This window comes from Carcharhinus amblyrhynchos, unplaced genomic scaffold (genome assembly GCF_965287045.1).
Source record: "Carcharhinus amblyrhynchos unplaced genomic scaffold, sCarAmb.v2.hapA scaffold_89, whole genome shotgun sequence".
Lineage (NCBI taxonomy): Eukaryota > Metazoa > Chordata > Chondrichthyes > Carcharhiniformes > Carcharhinidae > Carcharhinus > Carcharhinus amblyrhynchos.
The window spans coordinates 704,190-720,869 of record NW_027649829.1 but is presented as its reverse complement, the minus strand read 5'-3'; the positions used below and the strand labels follow the sequence as shown (position 1 = coordinate 720,869).

At 44.7% G+C, this 16,680-nt stretch overlaps 1 protein-coding gene across 1 annotated transcript in view; it reads right to left on the bottom strand.

Moving 5' to 3' along the window:
- LOC145338029 (uncharacterized) overlaps positions 1 to 16,680 on the bottom strand; it is an 85,168-nt gene that overhangs the window by 29,634 nt on the left and 38,854 nt on the right. Inside the window, exons 7-8 of the mRNA XM_080182799.1 lie at positions 15,308 to 15,458; positions 9,592 to 9,663 (exon numbers count right to left, since the gene is read on the bottom strand). Of these exons, the coding sequence (XP_080038925.1) occupies positions 9,592 to 9,663; positions 15,308 to 15,458 (223 nt within the window). The remainder of the gene's footprint in view (positions 1 to 9,591; positions 9,664 to 15,307; positions 15,459 to 16,680) is intronic.

Genomic DNA, 16,680 nt, shown 5'->3' with positions numbered 1-16,680 from the left:
ACTGACAAGGTGGTTATCCCTGGACTACTGCCTGAACTGAGTGCAGACGGGCGTAAGGTTGATAAGATTAAGGAAGTGAATGGGTGGCTCAGGGATTGGTGTGGGAGGAATGGGTTTGAATTTATGGGGCATTGGCACCAGTATTGGGGTAGGTGGGACCTGTTCAGGTGGGATGGGGTTGGTCTGAACCGGGCTGGGACCAGAATCGTGTAGATAGGACTGTAGATAGGGCTTTAAACTAATTGGGGGGGGAGGGTGCAAGGGTAGGTGACATTACGGGGTCTAAAGTAAAGGAGAGGGTACAGGTAAGGGAAGAGGCCGAGGATGTCCCAATAATAAAGGGAGTAGGGGGCGTGAGTATGGTTGGTGGCGTTCTGGCAAATAGGGTCCAGGTGAAGGCTGGGATGAAGGCACTTTATCTGAATGCACGAAGCATTCGGAATAAAGTGGATGAGTTGGTGGCGCAGATCAGCACAAATGGATATGATCTGGTGGCCATTACAGAGATGTGGCTGCAAGGTGACAGGGACTGGGAGCTGAATGTCCAGGGGTATCAAGTGTTTAGGAAGGATAAGCAGGAGGAAAAAGGGGGGGGCGTAGCTCTGCTGATTAAGGATAGCATCAGGGTGGTAGTAAGGGATGATATAGGAACCAAAGAGCAGAAAGTGGAATCGTTGTGGGTGGAGATTAGGAACAGCAAAGGGAGGAAGACGCTGGTGGGTGTCGTCTATAGGCCCCCAAATAATGATCTGGAGGTGGGGCGGGCTGTTAACGTGCAAAAAAATGCAGCGTGCAGGAATGGAACGGCGATAATTATGGGGGATTTCAATCTACATATTGATTGGTCGACCCATGTTGGATGCGGTGGGCTTGAGGAGGAGTTCTTGGAATGCTGCCGGGATAGTTTCCTTGAACAGTGTGTGTTGGAGCCGACGAGGGAGCGAGCTATCTTGGATCTGGTGTTATGTAATGAGGCGGGTAGAATTAGGGACCTTGTGGTGAAGGATCCTCTTGGGAAGAGTGATCATTGTACGGTGGAGTTTCTGATGCAGATGGAGGAGGAGAAAGTGGGTTCCCGGACACGTGTCCTTTGTTTGAACAGAGGGGAGTACGGTAGGATGAGAGAGGAATTGGCGAATGTTGATTGGGGGAGCACGTTGGAAGGTAGGTCTGCTGAGGAACAGTGGAGGATCTTTAAGGAGATCTTTCTTGGTGCTCAGCGGAAATTTATTCCGATGGTTAAAAAGGATCGTAGGAGGAGAGATAATCAGCCGTGGATAACGAAGGAGGTAAAGGAAAGTGTTAAATTAAAAGCGGATGCGTTTAGAGTAGCTAAGAGTAGTGGGCGAGAAGAGGATTGGGAGAGGTTTAAATGTCAACAAAGAATGACAAAGAAGTTGATAAAGAAGGGTAGGATAAACTATGAAGCTGGGCTAGCGCTTAATATAAAAAAGGATAGCAAGAGTTTTTATAAATATATAAAAAGGAAGACACTGGCTAGGGTGAACGTTGGACCCTTAGAGGATGAGAAGGGGGACTTAGTGGTAGGGGATGGGGAAATGGCTGGGGCCTTGAATAACTTTTTTGTTTCGGTCTTCACGGAGGAGGACGTGAATAATTTGCCGGGTGTTAGCGATGGAAAGATGGTAGGACTGGAGGGCCTGAATGACATTATTGTTACTAGAGAGGCGGTGCTCGACAGACTGGAGGGACTGATTGTGGACTAGTCCCCAGGACCGGATGGAATGCATCCAAGGGTTCTGAAAGAAATGGCGGAGGTGACAGTGGATGCCTTGGTGATTATTTTCCAAACGTCGCTGGATTCCAGGGAAGTGCCAGAAGATTGGAAAACGGCTAATGTTACGCCGTTGTTTAAGAAGGGTGGCAGGCAAAAGGCAGGGAATTATAGGCCGGTTAGTTTAACACCTGTTGTAGGTAAAATGTTAGAATCCGTGACCAAGGAGAAAATAGCGAGACATCTTGAGGAGAATTGTTTGATAGAGCAGACGCAGCACGGTTTCGTTAAGGGGAAGTCGTGTCTGACGAATTTATTGGAGTTCTATGAGGATGTGTCAAGGGCGGTGGATAGAGGAGAGCCGGTGGATGTGGTGTTTCTTGATTTTCAGAAGGCGTTTGACAAGGTGCCTCACAAGAGGTTATTACAGAAGGTCAGGGGGCATGGAGTTGGAGGTAGGGTGTTAGCGTGGATAGAGGATTGGCTGTCAAATAAGAGGCAGGGAGTGGGGGTCAATGAGTGCTATTCGGATTGGCGGTTGGTGACTAGTGGAGTGCCCCAGGGGTCGGTGCTGGGGCCTCAGCTATTTACCATTTATATAGATGATCTGGAGGTGGTGTCGAGATTTGCTGATGACACCAAGATTGGTGGAACAGCAAATTGTGCGGAGGGTGTGGAGAGTCTGCAGAAGGATCTAGATAGGCTGGGCGAATGGGCCAGGAACTGGCAAATGGAATTTAATGTTGGCAAATGTGAGGTTGTCCACTTCAGTAGGAATAATGGTAGGAAGGACTATTACTTACATGGCGAAAAACTGCAGCATGCGACGGCGCAGAGGGACCTCGGGGTCCTTGTGCATGAGTCACAAAAAACCCAGCCTGCAGGTGCAGCAAGTGGTCAGGAAGGCGAATGGGATGCTGGCCTTCATAGCGAGGGGGATTGAATATAAAAGTAGGGAGGTCTTGCTGCAGCTGTATAGGGCACTGGTGAGGCCGCAGCTGGAGTACTGTGTGCAGTTTTGGTTGCCGCACTTACGCAAGGATATTTTGGTCTTGGAGGGAGTGCAGAGGAGGTTTACTAGGCTGATACCGGAGTTGAGGGGGTTGAACTATGAGGAGAGGCTGAATAAACTAGCCTTGTACTCGTTGGAGTTTAGAATGAGGGGAGATCTCATTAAGACATATAAGATGATGAATGGGATGGACAGGATAGAGGTGGAGAGGCTCTTCCCGCTCAGAAAGGACAGTAGGACTAGAGGGCACAGCCTCAGGATGAAGGGGGGGCGGTTTAGAACGGAGTTGAGGAGGAACTTCTTCACTCAAAGGGTGGTGAATCTCTGGAATTCTCTGCCCATTGAAGTGGTGGAGGCTGCCTCGCTAAATATTTTTAAGACGCGGGTTGATAGGTTTTTGATAGGCAAGGGGATTAAGGGTTATGGGGAGAGGGCGGGAATGTGGAACTGAGCCACGACAGATCAGCCATGATCTTATTGAATGGCGGGGCCGGCTCGAAGGGCTAGATGGCCTACTCCTGCTCCTATTTCTTATGTTCTTATGTTCTTATAACAAGTTTGATAATTTAACAAGTGCGGAGGAATCAAGAGAGGTGGGAGTGAGGTAGAGCTGGGTGTTGTCAGTGTGATGTGAAAAATGATATTTCAAAGCCATTCTAAGTGATTCTCTGGTTATGGTTAGACGGATCGAAATGGAACCAGGTGAGAGCGGTCCCACCCAGCTGGACAACATTGTAGAGCATTGGTGGAGGGTGATGTGGTGAACCATGTCAAAGGCTGCAGACCCCGTCGATGAAAAGGCAGGGGGAAAGATTCACTTTGTCACAGACACTCAGGATGTCATCAGTGACTTTGATGAGAGCTGTTTCAGTCCTGTGGCTGCGGCAGTAATCTGATTGAAGGGATTCAAACATGGAATCCAAGAAAGAGTGGAGCGGGTTCTGGAGATAAATTCACAGATTTTGTAGAGGAGAGGTTGGAGATGGGACTGCAGTTTATAAGGATGGTGGGGTCATGGACTATTTCTTGGAGGAGAGGGATGATGATGGCAGATTTGAAGGAGGGAGGGATGACCCATGAAGATAGAGAACCGTTAATCATATCAATTGACATGGAGACCAGGAGGGGAGGTTGTGTGGTCAGCAGTTTACTGGGAATAGGGTCGAGGGAATAAGATGTGGCTGTCATGGAGGACATGAGGGAGAAACTGGAGAAAGATGTGAGGTCAGCGATAGGGTGGAGGGGGTGGAGATCGTTTTGGAGTTGGGGGCATTGGAGAAGTCTGGCAGTCAAGAGGCAAGGCTTCAATAAGGGGGAAAGTGTCATTACTCCTCGGCAAGGTTTCTGTTAAAGTTCTGATGTTGATTCAATCAAACACAGTAACTTAATAGATTTCCGAGTAGAAATAGACAAATTCTTAAAAATAGTAACGCAGTTTGACACAGCCACAAAACAAGCAAATCAAACACTTGGTTATGTTGTTTTCCATTGAGTGTTGAATGTGAATTGTTGATTTTAATACATCACTTACCAGAAACATGAAGCTGGGTATCTGGTTTGTAACGGAATTTTTCGCTGCCAGCAAATTCTACTCTGAAATAATATCTTCCTGCATCTCGCCATGTAATGTTGTTTATAATCAGGGAACAGTTTCCATCATACAGATTTCCAGACAGCCGGGTCCGATGGTAGAACTGTGATGATGTCGCATTGCGGTCCTCGGAGTGAAAGGCAATTTCCGTCTCGTTGTAATACCAGATTCCAACTCGTGGTTGGTTTGTCAAATGCGATGGATACATGTAACGACACGGAATTTGTACAAACGAACACTTCAACGCAGTCACCTTTCGTTGAGTCTTCGCTTTCCAGTCTCGTGATAATCCAACTTGGGAGAGAAATATCAACATTTAATACTGGATGATTTGTAAATTCTTTAGATTCGATAATCCATTCCCCCCGCCACTGGTGCACAGTGGCTGCACTGTAGACCATCCACAGAACACACAAGGAACTCCCCAGGGTTACACAGTGGATGGAAGAGAATCCTGGACACAGGAGTGGACAAGTTCATTCTACATTGGCTCATGGTCCTCAGCTCCCTATTTAATGAAGCCAGTCTCCCACCCAACACACAGTCTGCAAGATGCACCAATTCAGATGTATACTGGCCGAACAATGGATTAGGAGCCCTCAGAACTCCCACCGTTATCACTGTCATGAATCACTAATTACCTCACCTCCTGGATCCTCATTGTCTCAGACTGCGGTTCTTATTGTAATTTGTGTTTAACAGATCGCAGCATGACATCACTTAAGGGAAAGTGTGTCATGTGATCTAGTCTCAGTTTCACTCTGAGCAGAACGCAGCACACACAGCTCTGCTGCTAGTGTCTTCAAGCTTTCTATCCATGTACACCTCTTCTGACCTCAGACATGTCGTCATCCGCCATCTTCTAGAAAGGAGACAAAGAGGACTGTGGGAATGACTGAAAATCTCCCTGCTCTACATCACCAGGAAGATCATTGCCTGAATTCTCTCTACCTTTTCCCAGTCTCTGAAGTAAAGCTTCCAGAATGCCATTGTGGCTTCTGGAACCTTGGAATAGTGGACACGATTTTCACTGCTTGACAGATTTAACAGAAATGCCAGGAGCAACATCAATCACTCTACATGACCTTCATTAAACTGACCAAAGCTTTTTGGTAAGGGCTGAATGAGCCTGTCAAAGGCTAGCAGTCCAGAAAAATTTGTCAACATCCTCTGACTCTTCCACGACAAGAAGTCGGTGACAGTCCTCACCTGCAAAATAAGACAGAAGCCTTCAAGGTCAGGCCTGCAATCAAGTAGGATGTGTCATCACACCCCCGTCTATTTCACCATCTTCATCGGCACTCTCATTCAGCTTGTCCAGAACCAACTTCCCAGTGGAATGGACATCATCTACAGGATGGACAGCAAACCTTTCAACTCAACTGGTTGAAATCCAAGAGGAGAATGACACTGACATTGCTGGTGGAACTTCAGTATGCAGGTAACATTGCCATCTCTGCTTTCTCAGAACAGAATCTCCAAGCCACACTTGACACCTCTGTGAAAGCATACCGAAGAATTGGTCTCAAGCTGAGGAAGATTTCAGTCTTTTGCCAATAAATCCAGGGCAAGACCATCCTCCCTCAGGATGAATGGAGAATCCTTCCCAAACGTGGAACATTTCCCATAACTGGGGAGCCCCTTGCAATTGAAGGCTGACATTGGAGCAGAGGTCCAACATCGCAGACAATCTACGAGTACTGCCTTTGGGCACCTAAGGACAATAGTCTTCGACCACTGCTACATTTGTGCTGATACAAAGATCCTTGCGTACAAGACAGTCATCCTCCCAACTCTTCTGTATGGCTCAGAAACTTGGATAACAAACAGATGCCCCCTCAAGACCCTGGAGGATACCATCAGTGCTGTCTGAGACAGCTTCTCCGCATCATCAGGGAGTACAGTTTTACCAACATCAGCAACCTTGAAGGGGCCAAGAGAACCATCGTTGAGACCATAAACATCCCAAACCAACTCTGCTGGGCCGGTCATGTACTTCGGGTGTTCGAGTCCATAAGGCCAAATCAAATCTTCTTCACCCAGCTTAAGGAAGGCTCGGAACAAGAGAAGGACAAAGAAAGCACTTCAAAGACATTCTGAAGGGTTACCTCAAGAAATGCAGCGTGGACATCAACACCCGAGAGACCCTTGCTGAGAAGAGACTCATTTGGAGGAACCTCCTGATTGGAGTGTCACAATTCCTCAAGGACACCCGATGCCAAGTGGAGATCTGGAGAAGAAGTCTGAGAAAGGAATGCCAACGATCTCGAGTCCAAGGACCAAACCCACCTCCCAGAAACACCTGCCGAGTGTGAGGTCAAAGATGCAGCTCTGGAATAGGCATGTTGGCCACGCAAGGCTGCACAGAACCCGTGTCTAATAACACAGACTTTCTGAGTGAGACAATCATACTCTTTCGCGAGTGATCACCAAAGAAGAAGGAGATCTATCCTCGTGTGTCTTGTCTGAATCATAAAATCCCTACAGCACAGAAAGAGGCTATTTGACCCACCGAATCTGAACCCACCCAGGGCCTATTCCCGTGACCTTTGTTTACTACCCTGACACTCAAGAGCAATTTAGCATGGCCAATCAGCTTAACACACACATCTTTGGGTTGTGAGAGGAAACCCATGCAGACATGGGGAGAACGTGCAAACTCCAACAGGCAGTGACCTGAGGCCGGAATTGAACCCGGGTCCTTGGCACTGAGTGGCAGCAGTGCTCGCCACTGTGCCACCCTAAATAAATGAATCCACAACACAGTTACAAAATCCCTTTTGAATTCTTGGCACCTTTTTATCATTCTAAAAGCACAACATGATCTTCAGCAGTGGTCAAACATTCTGGCAGGAAGATTCAGTACAGCTACAACATGGTGAGCAGCCTTACATCACACTACGTGTCAATGAGACCACTCTCGGTATTTTGGTCTGTCCATAACAGAGTGGCAGTGTTGGAGAGTGTGGAAATCATAGCTGCTGACTGCACGGGAAATCTTCTCTCGGACGCACAGTCCAAGGGAGATTCATTCTGAAAATCATGCTAAGTAAACCAATGTGATTTACTCCAGTTTTCATGTGAATTCGGAACTTAGAATTTTTTGGGGGAAAATCACCACATATCAGTGAAAAATTGCTTGATTCAGGTCAGCAGGTCCAAGATGGCCTCACTGGGATGAGTTCAGCATCTCCCAGAATCATTTTTAAAGGCAGGCCAGCCAATCATACTGGAACCTTTGTGACCTGATACTTTTCAGCAACTTGGTCACTCGAATGTGGCCATGGATTGAATGAGAAGACTCACAAGAGAGGCAATCCATTGGCTGGGGAAGTAAAATGACATTGAGTCATCATCAAGAAGTATGAACTATGTCAGAGCATCTGCCAAGTCACCACAAGAAGCCACTGAATTTACATGAAGTTCCTACCCATCCTTTGTTCAAAATTGCAGGTCATCCTTCCTATGTCCGTGATACTGATTTAATCATCGCCAACAACTACTTTACCAAATACCCCATTATTCAACAATTGCACAACACACCAAACACACCTGTCACACACACTCTACATGTTATTTTCAGTTTATTTGATGTGCCCAGAGAGATCATAGTGGATAATGGTCTGAAAATTACTAGTAAGCCAATTTAGGATTTGAGTGACAAGTGACATATTGATCACACTACTTCTCATTACTCTAGATCTGAAATGAGTGATCTGCGGAGTGAAACCCTTACTCCTCAAATGTAGACAGGCCAAGCAAGATCTGCACATTGCAAAGTTCTTTCTGAGACTGACACCTTTAAGTGCAACTATTCCATCACGAGCAGAGCTCATATTTGACCAGAGTGTATAAATTTACCCAATCTTACCCATTCTACTCTCTCAGAAACTAGACAACAACATTTAAAACTGCAAGAGAAGATGACAAATGTGCACAAGAAAATGCAGGTATGGTATTGCCAAGTTTACAGCTGGGACAAGTTCACAGAAGGATTTGTCCAGAATAAGGTTTCTATGCAGTCGTGCCACACAAAGGTGGAATGGTGAGGTATATCCGAGGACTAAGCTGTTTCTTCCCAATTCCTCAATCACTGGAGCACTGCAGATTAGATTCCGAATGAAACCAGGAAGAATATCCAGAATGAGAATCCCACAGATCATTGCAAGCAATTAAATAAACTTCCAGACAAGATCACCATTACAAGATCTAGGTGCACCAGCAGTTTACGTCTCTACCTGAGAGATTGATTGCTTCATTGGCTCTATACACTCACGTAATGGAAACTAAAGATGAACGTGACACCAGTAATCTCTCTCTCTCCGTTCTACTGAAACACCCATGGCTTCAGCAGCAATCTGAGAACTTGCAGATATGGGTCTTAAATCATCAGATTGAAGAATGATCCAGGAGAGAACGAGGCCATTCAACCATCTTGACTGTGTTGGCTCCTTGAAGGACCTGTCCAATTTGTCCCACTCTACTCCTTGCTCTTTCCCCCATAGCCCTGTAAATATCCCTTTCAAGTATTGATCCAATTGCCCCTTTGGACAGTTCCTGTTGAATCTGCTTCCAGCGTCTTTTCAGACAGTGAGTTAATTGCCTCCCTCACACTACGTGCAAAGCTCAGAGATTGTGTGAAATTTAAACTTTACAGCAGCTCAGAGGCAATCATGAGAACTCAAAATGTTTCACATCTTTACACACTGACTGCACTGCCTTCCTTCTCTTTTTCAGTTATCTTGCACCCTTATCAATGTTCCGAAAAATGGTGAGAATGGACAGGAGGTGTGGTGTCTATTCGAGGAGCTGCTGTATTGTCGTCATGGAAAATTCTGACTAAAATTCGCGAAAGGCACACATTTCAGGCCTTTGCCATTGGCGTCCTCACATTGGGATAGAATTTTTCTCCCAGTTTTTACCCCTGTTCCTCTCATCAAACCATCATCCCGTCACTCTCTGAGATACATTGGCTCCCAGCAACACCTTGATTTTAAGATTCTCATCCGCAATTTCCGAACCTTCCATCTCCCCTCTCCACTCCCTATCTCGATATCCTCCTCTTGCTCTGCTTAACTCTGCTGTCAGGCAGGGAGTCAGTGTATATCAGTGAGCACAGGGGTAGTGGGTAAATGCGACTTGGTGTGGGTTTGTACACTGGGTCACTGCTGAATTGCTTCCCAATCAGCACAATAAAAATGATCTTTCACAGACTATTAATCATAAATCTGTCTGAGCTGAAGATGATATTACCTTGGAGAAGTGACAGGAGGAAATAAGCTTTCCTGATCATTGTCCACTCCAGATATTTCACCAGCTTCTTCTCTCAAGCTCTGAAAGAGAAAGGAGTTAATGAGACCTCACCTCTTGTCCGACAGCTCTCGAGAGATCAGAATTGCTTTTATACAATGTCTTCACAAACTAATTGGATTCAGTGTGGGATGATAGGTGCTCTGCAAAGAGCCACAAGGCTTTAAGCAAGAGAAACAATGAAGGACTTTCACCACATCGGATCATCTTAAAATTCGCATTTCTGCAAACCCCCCATCCCTTGAACTAGAAAGACGTTCTGTACGACAAGATTGAGCCCCACAACCAGATCTCAATAATCAGTAGAAATCTTTCAAAGGTATCAATCATTGGAATCTATAAATTCACAACATCAACAAAGGACAATGTTGGTCGTGGAAGTGAATTCTAATCGTTCCGTTACTTACCCTGGACCTGTCCGACTGTTTGCCTGGGAAGTAATTGCTGACCCGCTCTGCTTGGGCTGAATGTCCTCTTCCTGTGCAGTTCCGTCTGTGTGTTTATTTAGAAACTGATGATTTGGTGCAGAAAGGAGGAAGTACACAAACAGTGAGAAACTCTGCAATATTTGGAGGTTTCAACATAATATTGACCAGTTGAATCTGACATTGTGATGATAGGACAGCTCAAAACAGGGCAGCTTTCCCAGTGAAACCCTCTACCTCCACACAGGAAGCAAATCTGGCAATCGAGGTCCCAAACCAGAACGTTAGGACCCAAAATCGTGATGAATGGTCTCTGGAATCATGATGAAGGGAGAGCAGCATTGTTGAAGGGTCAGTACTGAGGAAGTGCTGTACTGTCAGAGAATCAGTACTGAGGGAGTGCCGCACTCTCAGAGGATCAGTACTGAGGGAGTGCTGCACTGTCAGAGGGTCAGTGCTGAGGGAGTGCCGCACTGTCAGAGGGTCAGTACTGAGGGAGTGCCGCACTGTCAGAGGGTCAGTGCTGAGGGAGTGCCGCACTGTCAGAGGGTCAGTACTGAGGGAGTGCCGCACTGTCAGAGGGTCAGTGCTGAGGGAGTGCCACACTGTCAGAGGGTCAGTGCTGAGGGAGTGCCGCACTGTCAGAGGGTCAGTACTGAGGGAGTGCCGCACTGTCAGAGGGTCAGTGCTGAGGGAGTGCCGCACCGTCAGAGGGTCAGTACTGAGGGAGTGCTGCGCTATCAGAGGGTCAGTACTGAGGGAGTGCCGCACTGTCAGAGGCTCAATACTGAGTGAGTACTGCACTGTCAGAGGGTCAGTACTGAGGGAGTTCCGCACTGTCAGAGGGTCAGTACTGAGGGAGTGCCGCACTGTCAGGCTCAGTACTGAGGGAGTGCCACACTGTCAGAGGGTCAGTACTGACGGAGTTCAGCACTGTCAGTGAGGCCCTGCATTGACTTGAATTTCTGCATCTCTCCCAGACCCACGCCCTCACTGCCCACCCTGCTCCCAGTGAATGCAAATGCAGAACCCACAAACAAACACAAATTCATCGCTGCTTTTTCACTGGTGAAACCCTGCCTGTGTGAATAATTGCTGAAATCCAAGCTTATCTCTTGTAAGGAAGGTGGTAAAGATTGCGATGCCTGAGTCTTGAGCGAGCAAATATGAAACTTGCTGATAAGCAACTGGAGGTAATAATCAGCTGATGACACCTCTGCAACACAGGCCAGTGCAGAACAGAATGAGCCAGTCCAGTGCAGGAGTAAAGACTCCAATCAACAAGATACCTGCCCTGCCATTCTATATATTTCACAGTGTCTCATTCTGCTTCAAAAATAAAGGTTAACTTCCTTATTTCCTTTCACAAAATCACAATAGTTATTGTCATATATTGATGTAAGTGGAGTCCAGTGAGTCTAAGCCTCGTTTTAGGTGGCTTTGTCTGGAAACAGACTTTCTGAAGCATAAAAACTATGTGTGAACCAGGAATAGGCCATTCGCCCCTTTGAGCCTGCTCTGCTATTCATTCTGATTATGGCTGATCATCAAATTCAATATCCTGATCCACCTTTCCCACCCTACCCCTTAATCCCTTTCGCCCCAAGAGCCATTTCTAATTTCTTGTTGAATTCACACACAGTTTTGGGCTCAACTACTTTCTGTGTTAGTGAATTCCACACATTTATCACCCTCTGGGTGAAGAAATTTCTCCTCACCTTAGTCTGAAAAGACTTACCTCTTATCCTCAGACTATGACCCCTGGTTCTGGACTCCCTCACCAACGGGAACATTCTTTCTGAATCTACCCTAACTAACCTTGTTAGAATTTTTTGAGTTTCAATGAGATCCCCTCTCGCTTTTCTAAATTCCAGTGAATACAATCCTAACTAACTTAGCCTCTTCTCATATGACCATCCCAGAAATCAGCCTGCTAAACCTTTGCCATACTCCCTCTATAGCAAGGACATCCTTCCTCAGATAAGGACACTAATACTGCACACAATACTCCAGGTGTGGCCTCACCAATGCCGTAAACAATTGCAGCAAAACATCACTATCCCTATACTCAAATCCTCTTTCTATGAAGGCCAACATACCATTTGCCTTCTTTACTACCTGCTGTACCTGCATGCTTACTTTCAACAACTGATGCACAAGGACACTAAGGTCTCACTGAGTATTCGTCTCTCTCAACTTACATTCGTTCAAGTAATAATCTATCTTCCTATTATTGCTACCAAATAAAATCATATTTATCCACAATATATTGCATCTGTCCAAACACTCAGCCTGTCCAAATCACACTGAAGCATCTCTGAATCCTCCTCATAGCTCATCCCCCCACCCAACTTTGTATCATCTACAAATTTGGAAATAATAGTTTTAATTCCATTTCAAAATCATTAATATATAATGTGAACATTTGGGGTCCGAGCAGTACCCCACCAGTCACTGCCTGCCAATCAGCAAAAGGGCCATCTATGCCAACACTTTGCTTCCTATCTGCTAACCAGCTTTCTATCCATCTCAATACATTACCTATGCGTTTTAACTTTACATGGTAGTGTGCGTTTTCATTCAGATTAGAAACTCCAGAGTCCACCTGGAGCATAAGTCTTGCAATTTACGTTCAGGCAATTTGAACAATTTAGGAACATGTTCCAAAACAGCCAATTTGTTTTGTATCCGCCTCCACACCTGCTCACTCTCTTAAGACACATGATTGTCCATTATCTGGTTCTCCTTCTCCACTTTCACCAGTTTTATGTGATTGATCCAGACTTTCTACACCTCAGACCGAGTAAACATTGGGTTTCTGAACGTGTGCCAATTTGAAAAGGAAATGTTTGCAAGATGTTGCTCAATTGGAACAGCATTTTCCACATCTACACGATATACTTTCCAACTTATTCCTGCATACATCTGATATTAATAACTCTTCCACATCAGTTTGATTTTTTTCCTGGAAGTAACTCAATATCTCAATTTCTAATAAATTCCTCATTATCCAATTCGATCTGCGGAATGTCAAATTCAGAATATTCTGGATTCAGTTCTTTACTCGGTGTCATAACAAGTAAACATTTGCCTTTTGCTTTCCTTCCCTATCAAATACCTGTTAAGCATATTGATATGACACACTGTGAGTTTTCCTTCTATCTCCCATTCATATAAAAGAATCCACCTCACTCAATTTCCTATCAATTTGATAAGGCTTGTTAAAGCTTGCTTTTAAAGGCCTACCTATAACTAGTAACAATCCTATAACTTTATCCCCAGAAGCAAAACTATGAATTTTTGATTTCTTATCTGCTTCCTCTTTCACCACATGCTGTTCCACTTTTAAATGTTGTCCAGCCAATTCATCTGCTCGACTCAACCTTTCACTAAAATTTGACACATATTCCAATAGTGTTATCTCAGAACGCTGACTCACCCATTTCTGTCTCATCAATTTAACTGGTCGGTCCCCTTACCTCATGACCAAAAACCAATTCAAATGGACTAAATTTGGTTGCTTCAGTAGGTGCATCCCTAACTGCAAAAAGTACAAATGGAATTCCCTTATCCCAATCCTCTGGATAATCTTGACAGTAAGCTCTCAACATTGTCTTTAAAGTTTGATGCCACCGCTTGAATGCTCCAAGTGATTCTGGATAGTGGCACAAGCTTGTGGCTTGTGCTACCAAATAAACTTGTTGGACTTTAATCTGGTGTTGTGAGACTTCTTACAGTCTACAAAATGTTGAGAGGAATAGATAGGGTGGACTCTCAGAGGCTATTTCCCCGGGTTGAAATGGTTGCTACGAGAGGACACAGATTTAAGGTGCAAGGAGGGAAGTTCAGAAGTGATGTTAGGGGTAAGTTTTTCACTCAGAGGGTGGTGAGTGAATGGAATCGGCTGCCGTCAGTGGTGGTGGAGGCGAACTCGCTGGGGTCTTTTAAAAGACTTCTGGATGAGTATATGGGGTTTAATGAGATTGAGGGTTATAGATAGGTCTGTAGGTTGGTAGGTGTTGATGTGATCGGCGCAACTCGTGGGCCGAAGGGCCTGTTTGTGCTGTAGTGTTCTATGTTCTATGTAGTCCTTACCCCAGCCGGTATCTCCACATCATTCTGGATGGTACGCAGTTGATTTAAATTGTTTGACTCCTAAGCTATCTATAACCTCCGTGAATAACTTTGATGTAAAATTAGATCCTTGATCTGAGTGTATTTCAGTGGGTAATCCATACCTAGTAAAAAATTGAAGTAACTCTTCTGAAATCCTTTTCACTGTAATATAACACTTTGGAATGGTCTCTGGAAACCTAGCAGGCACATCCATTATAGTCAAAAGATATTGATTCCACTAAATGTGGGAGGGGTCCTACGCAATCAACTGAGACCCTTGTAAAAAGTTCCTCAAATGCTGGAATGGGTATTAAGGGTGCTGGTTTAATCACTCCTTGAGGTTTGCCTTTCATAGAATAGAATCCCTACAGTGCAGAAGGAGGCCATTTGGCCCATCGGAGTTTGCACCGACCACAATCCCACCCAGGCCCTATCCCCGTAACCCCACGTATTTAGCCTCCTACACCCCCCTGACACTAAGGTGCAATTTGGCATGATCAATCTGCCTAACCCGCACATCTTTGAACTGTGGGAGGAAACCAGAGCAGCTGGAGGAAACCCAGGCTGACACAGGGAGAATGTGCAAATTCCACATAGACGGTCACTGAGGCCAGAATTCAACTCGGGTCCCTGGAGCTGTGAGGGAGCAGTGCTAACCACTGTGCCACCCTACTCCCTATTACTTGACATGTGTGACATGACCACATCCTTTTGCAGTCCAGGCCATAAAAATGTTTTTGTATTTTAGCTTGAGTTTTCCTTACCCCCAAATGACCTCCTACCTAGTATCTCATGTGCGACTCGTAACCCTTCCTTTCTATACCCTTCTGGCAATACCACTTGATGAACTACTGCTCGCTTTTCATCTGCCTGAATATGTAAAGGTCTCCATTTCCTCATTAAGACATCATTTTTAATGTAATAACATTCTGATATACGCTCAGATTTCTTTTCAGTGTATGCTCTCTGGTACAACTGTTTTATTTCTAAATTCTTATGTTGTACCTCTGCCAACTTTCTCAAACACAAAATACCCACCTCATTCTCCACCTGTTTTTGTTCTTTTCCAGTCACCTGATCAAAAATCGTTTCTAAGAGTTGAACTTCAACTTTCTTACCTTCACTCTTTGATTTCTCCTCTTGGCTGAATCTGTGGCTTTGTGACCTTGTCACTACACAATCAGGAAAAATTCCAGGATACGAGTCCTTCAGCAACTCAGTTGTTTGATTTTCCACTGGCTTTTCAACCACAGTAGTCATCGCTCCCACCTGTGATCAAGTTATATCATTACCCAAAATAAACTGTATTCCTGGATAAGATAATTTCTCTGTTACTCCTACTATCACTTCCCCACTCCTCACTGAACACTCCAACCTCACCTTATATAATGCAACACTGCTCTTCTCATCCTGAATCACACATATTACCACTTTTTCTGGCAATGCTCCTTCCAAATTACAAAACTCCTCATCTCTTACCAGTGAAGATTGACTTGCTCCCATATCTCTTAAGATTTTAACTTCTTTACCTGCTTCTCCTGGTACACGTGAGTAAACTTTAGCCGCACAAGTAAACTCTTTAACGAGATCTGGCACCTTCTTATCAATCAACTCCTGACCCAGGCCATATATTGTTTTGCACTCCTTTGCTTTGATTGGACTTTCCTTTCCCACTTTAACAAACCCCATTGGCTTACCATATTTTACCACATCATTCTTCCCCATACTTTTCTTAAACCACCAACGCTGCGACTTTGCATGGCCTAATTTATTACAGTGACACTTTTCATTTCTCTTCCACCCTCCTGTATTTCCTTTCTAATTTGAGGGACACTGTCTTTATTATCTCCTTCAAGATCTCCTTTATCTTTACCACCTGAGGATTTCTGTTTTCCCCAGTTTCTATCCCTCACTGGCTGAAATTGATGTCAGAAACCAAACTTTGATTTATGAACTAATTACAATCATCTGCCATTTCTGCTGCTAATCTTGCAGTTTTAACCCTCTGCTCTTCCACATGAATTCTCACTCCATCAGGAAATGAATTTTTAAACTTCTCCAAGATGATAAATTTTCTAAGAACTTCATATGTTTGGTCTATTTTGAAAAGCCCTTATCCACCTATCAAAATTACTGTGTCTGATCCTTTCAAATTTTTTGTACATTTGACCAGTTTCTTTCCTTAGATTTCTAAACCATTGTCTGAAGGCCTCTGGCACTAATTCAGATGCACTGAAGATGGATTTTTTCACTTCATCATAATTCCCAGATACCTCCTCCTCTGATAGGAATGCAAACATTTCACCAGCTCTACCTCCCAACTTTGTTTGATTCACTAATACCCACATGATCTGTGGCACTTTCATTTCTTCAGTTACTTTCTCAAATGAAATGAAAAAGGCTTCTACATCCTTCTCATCAAACATTGGCAATGTTTGGACATTTTTAAATATATCTGCACCAGTCCTTTGATTGTGACACTGCTGTTCTT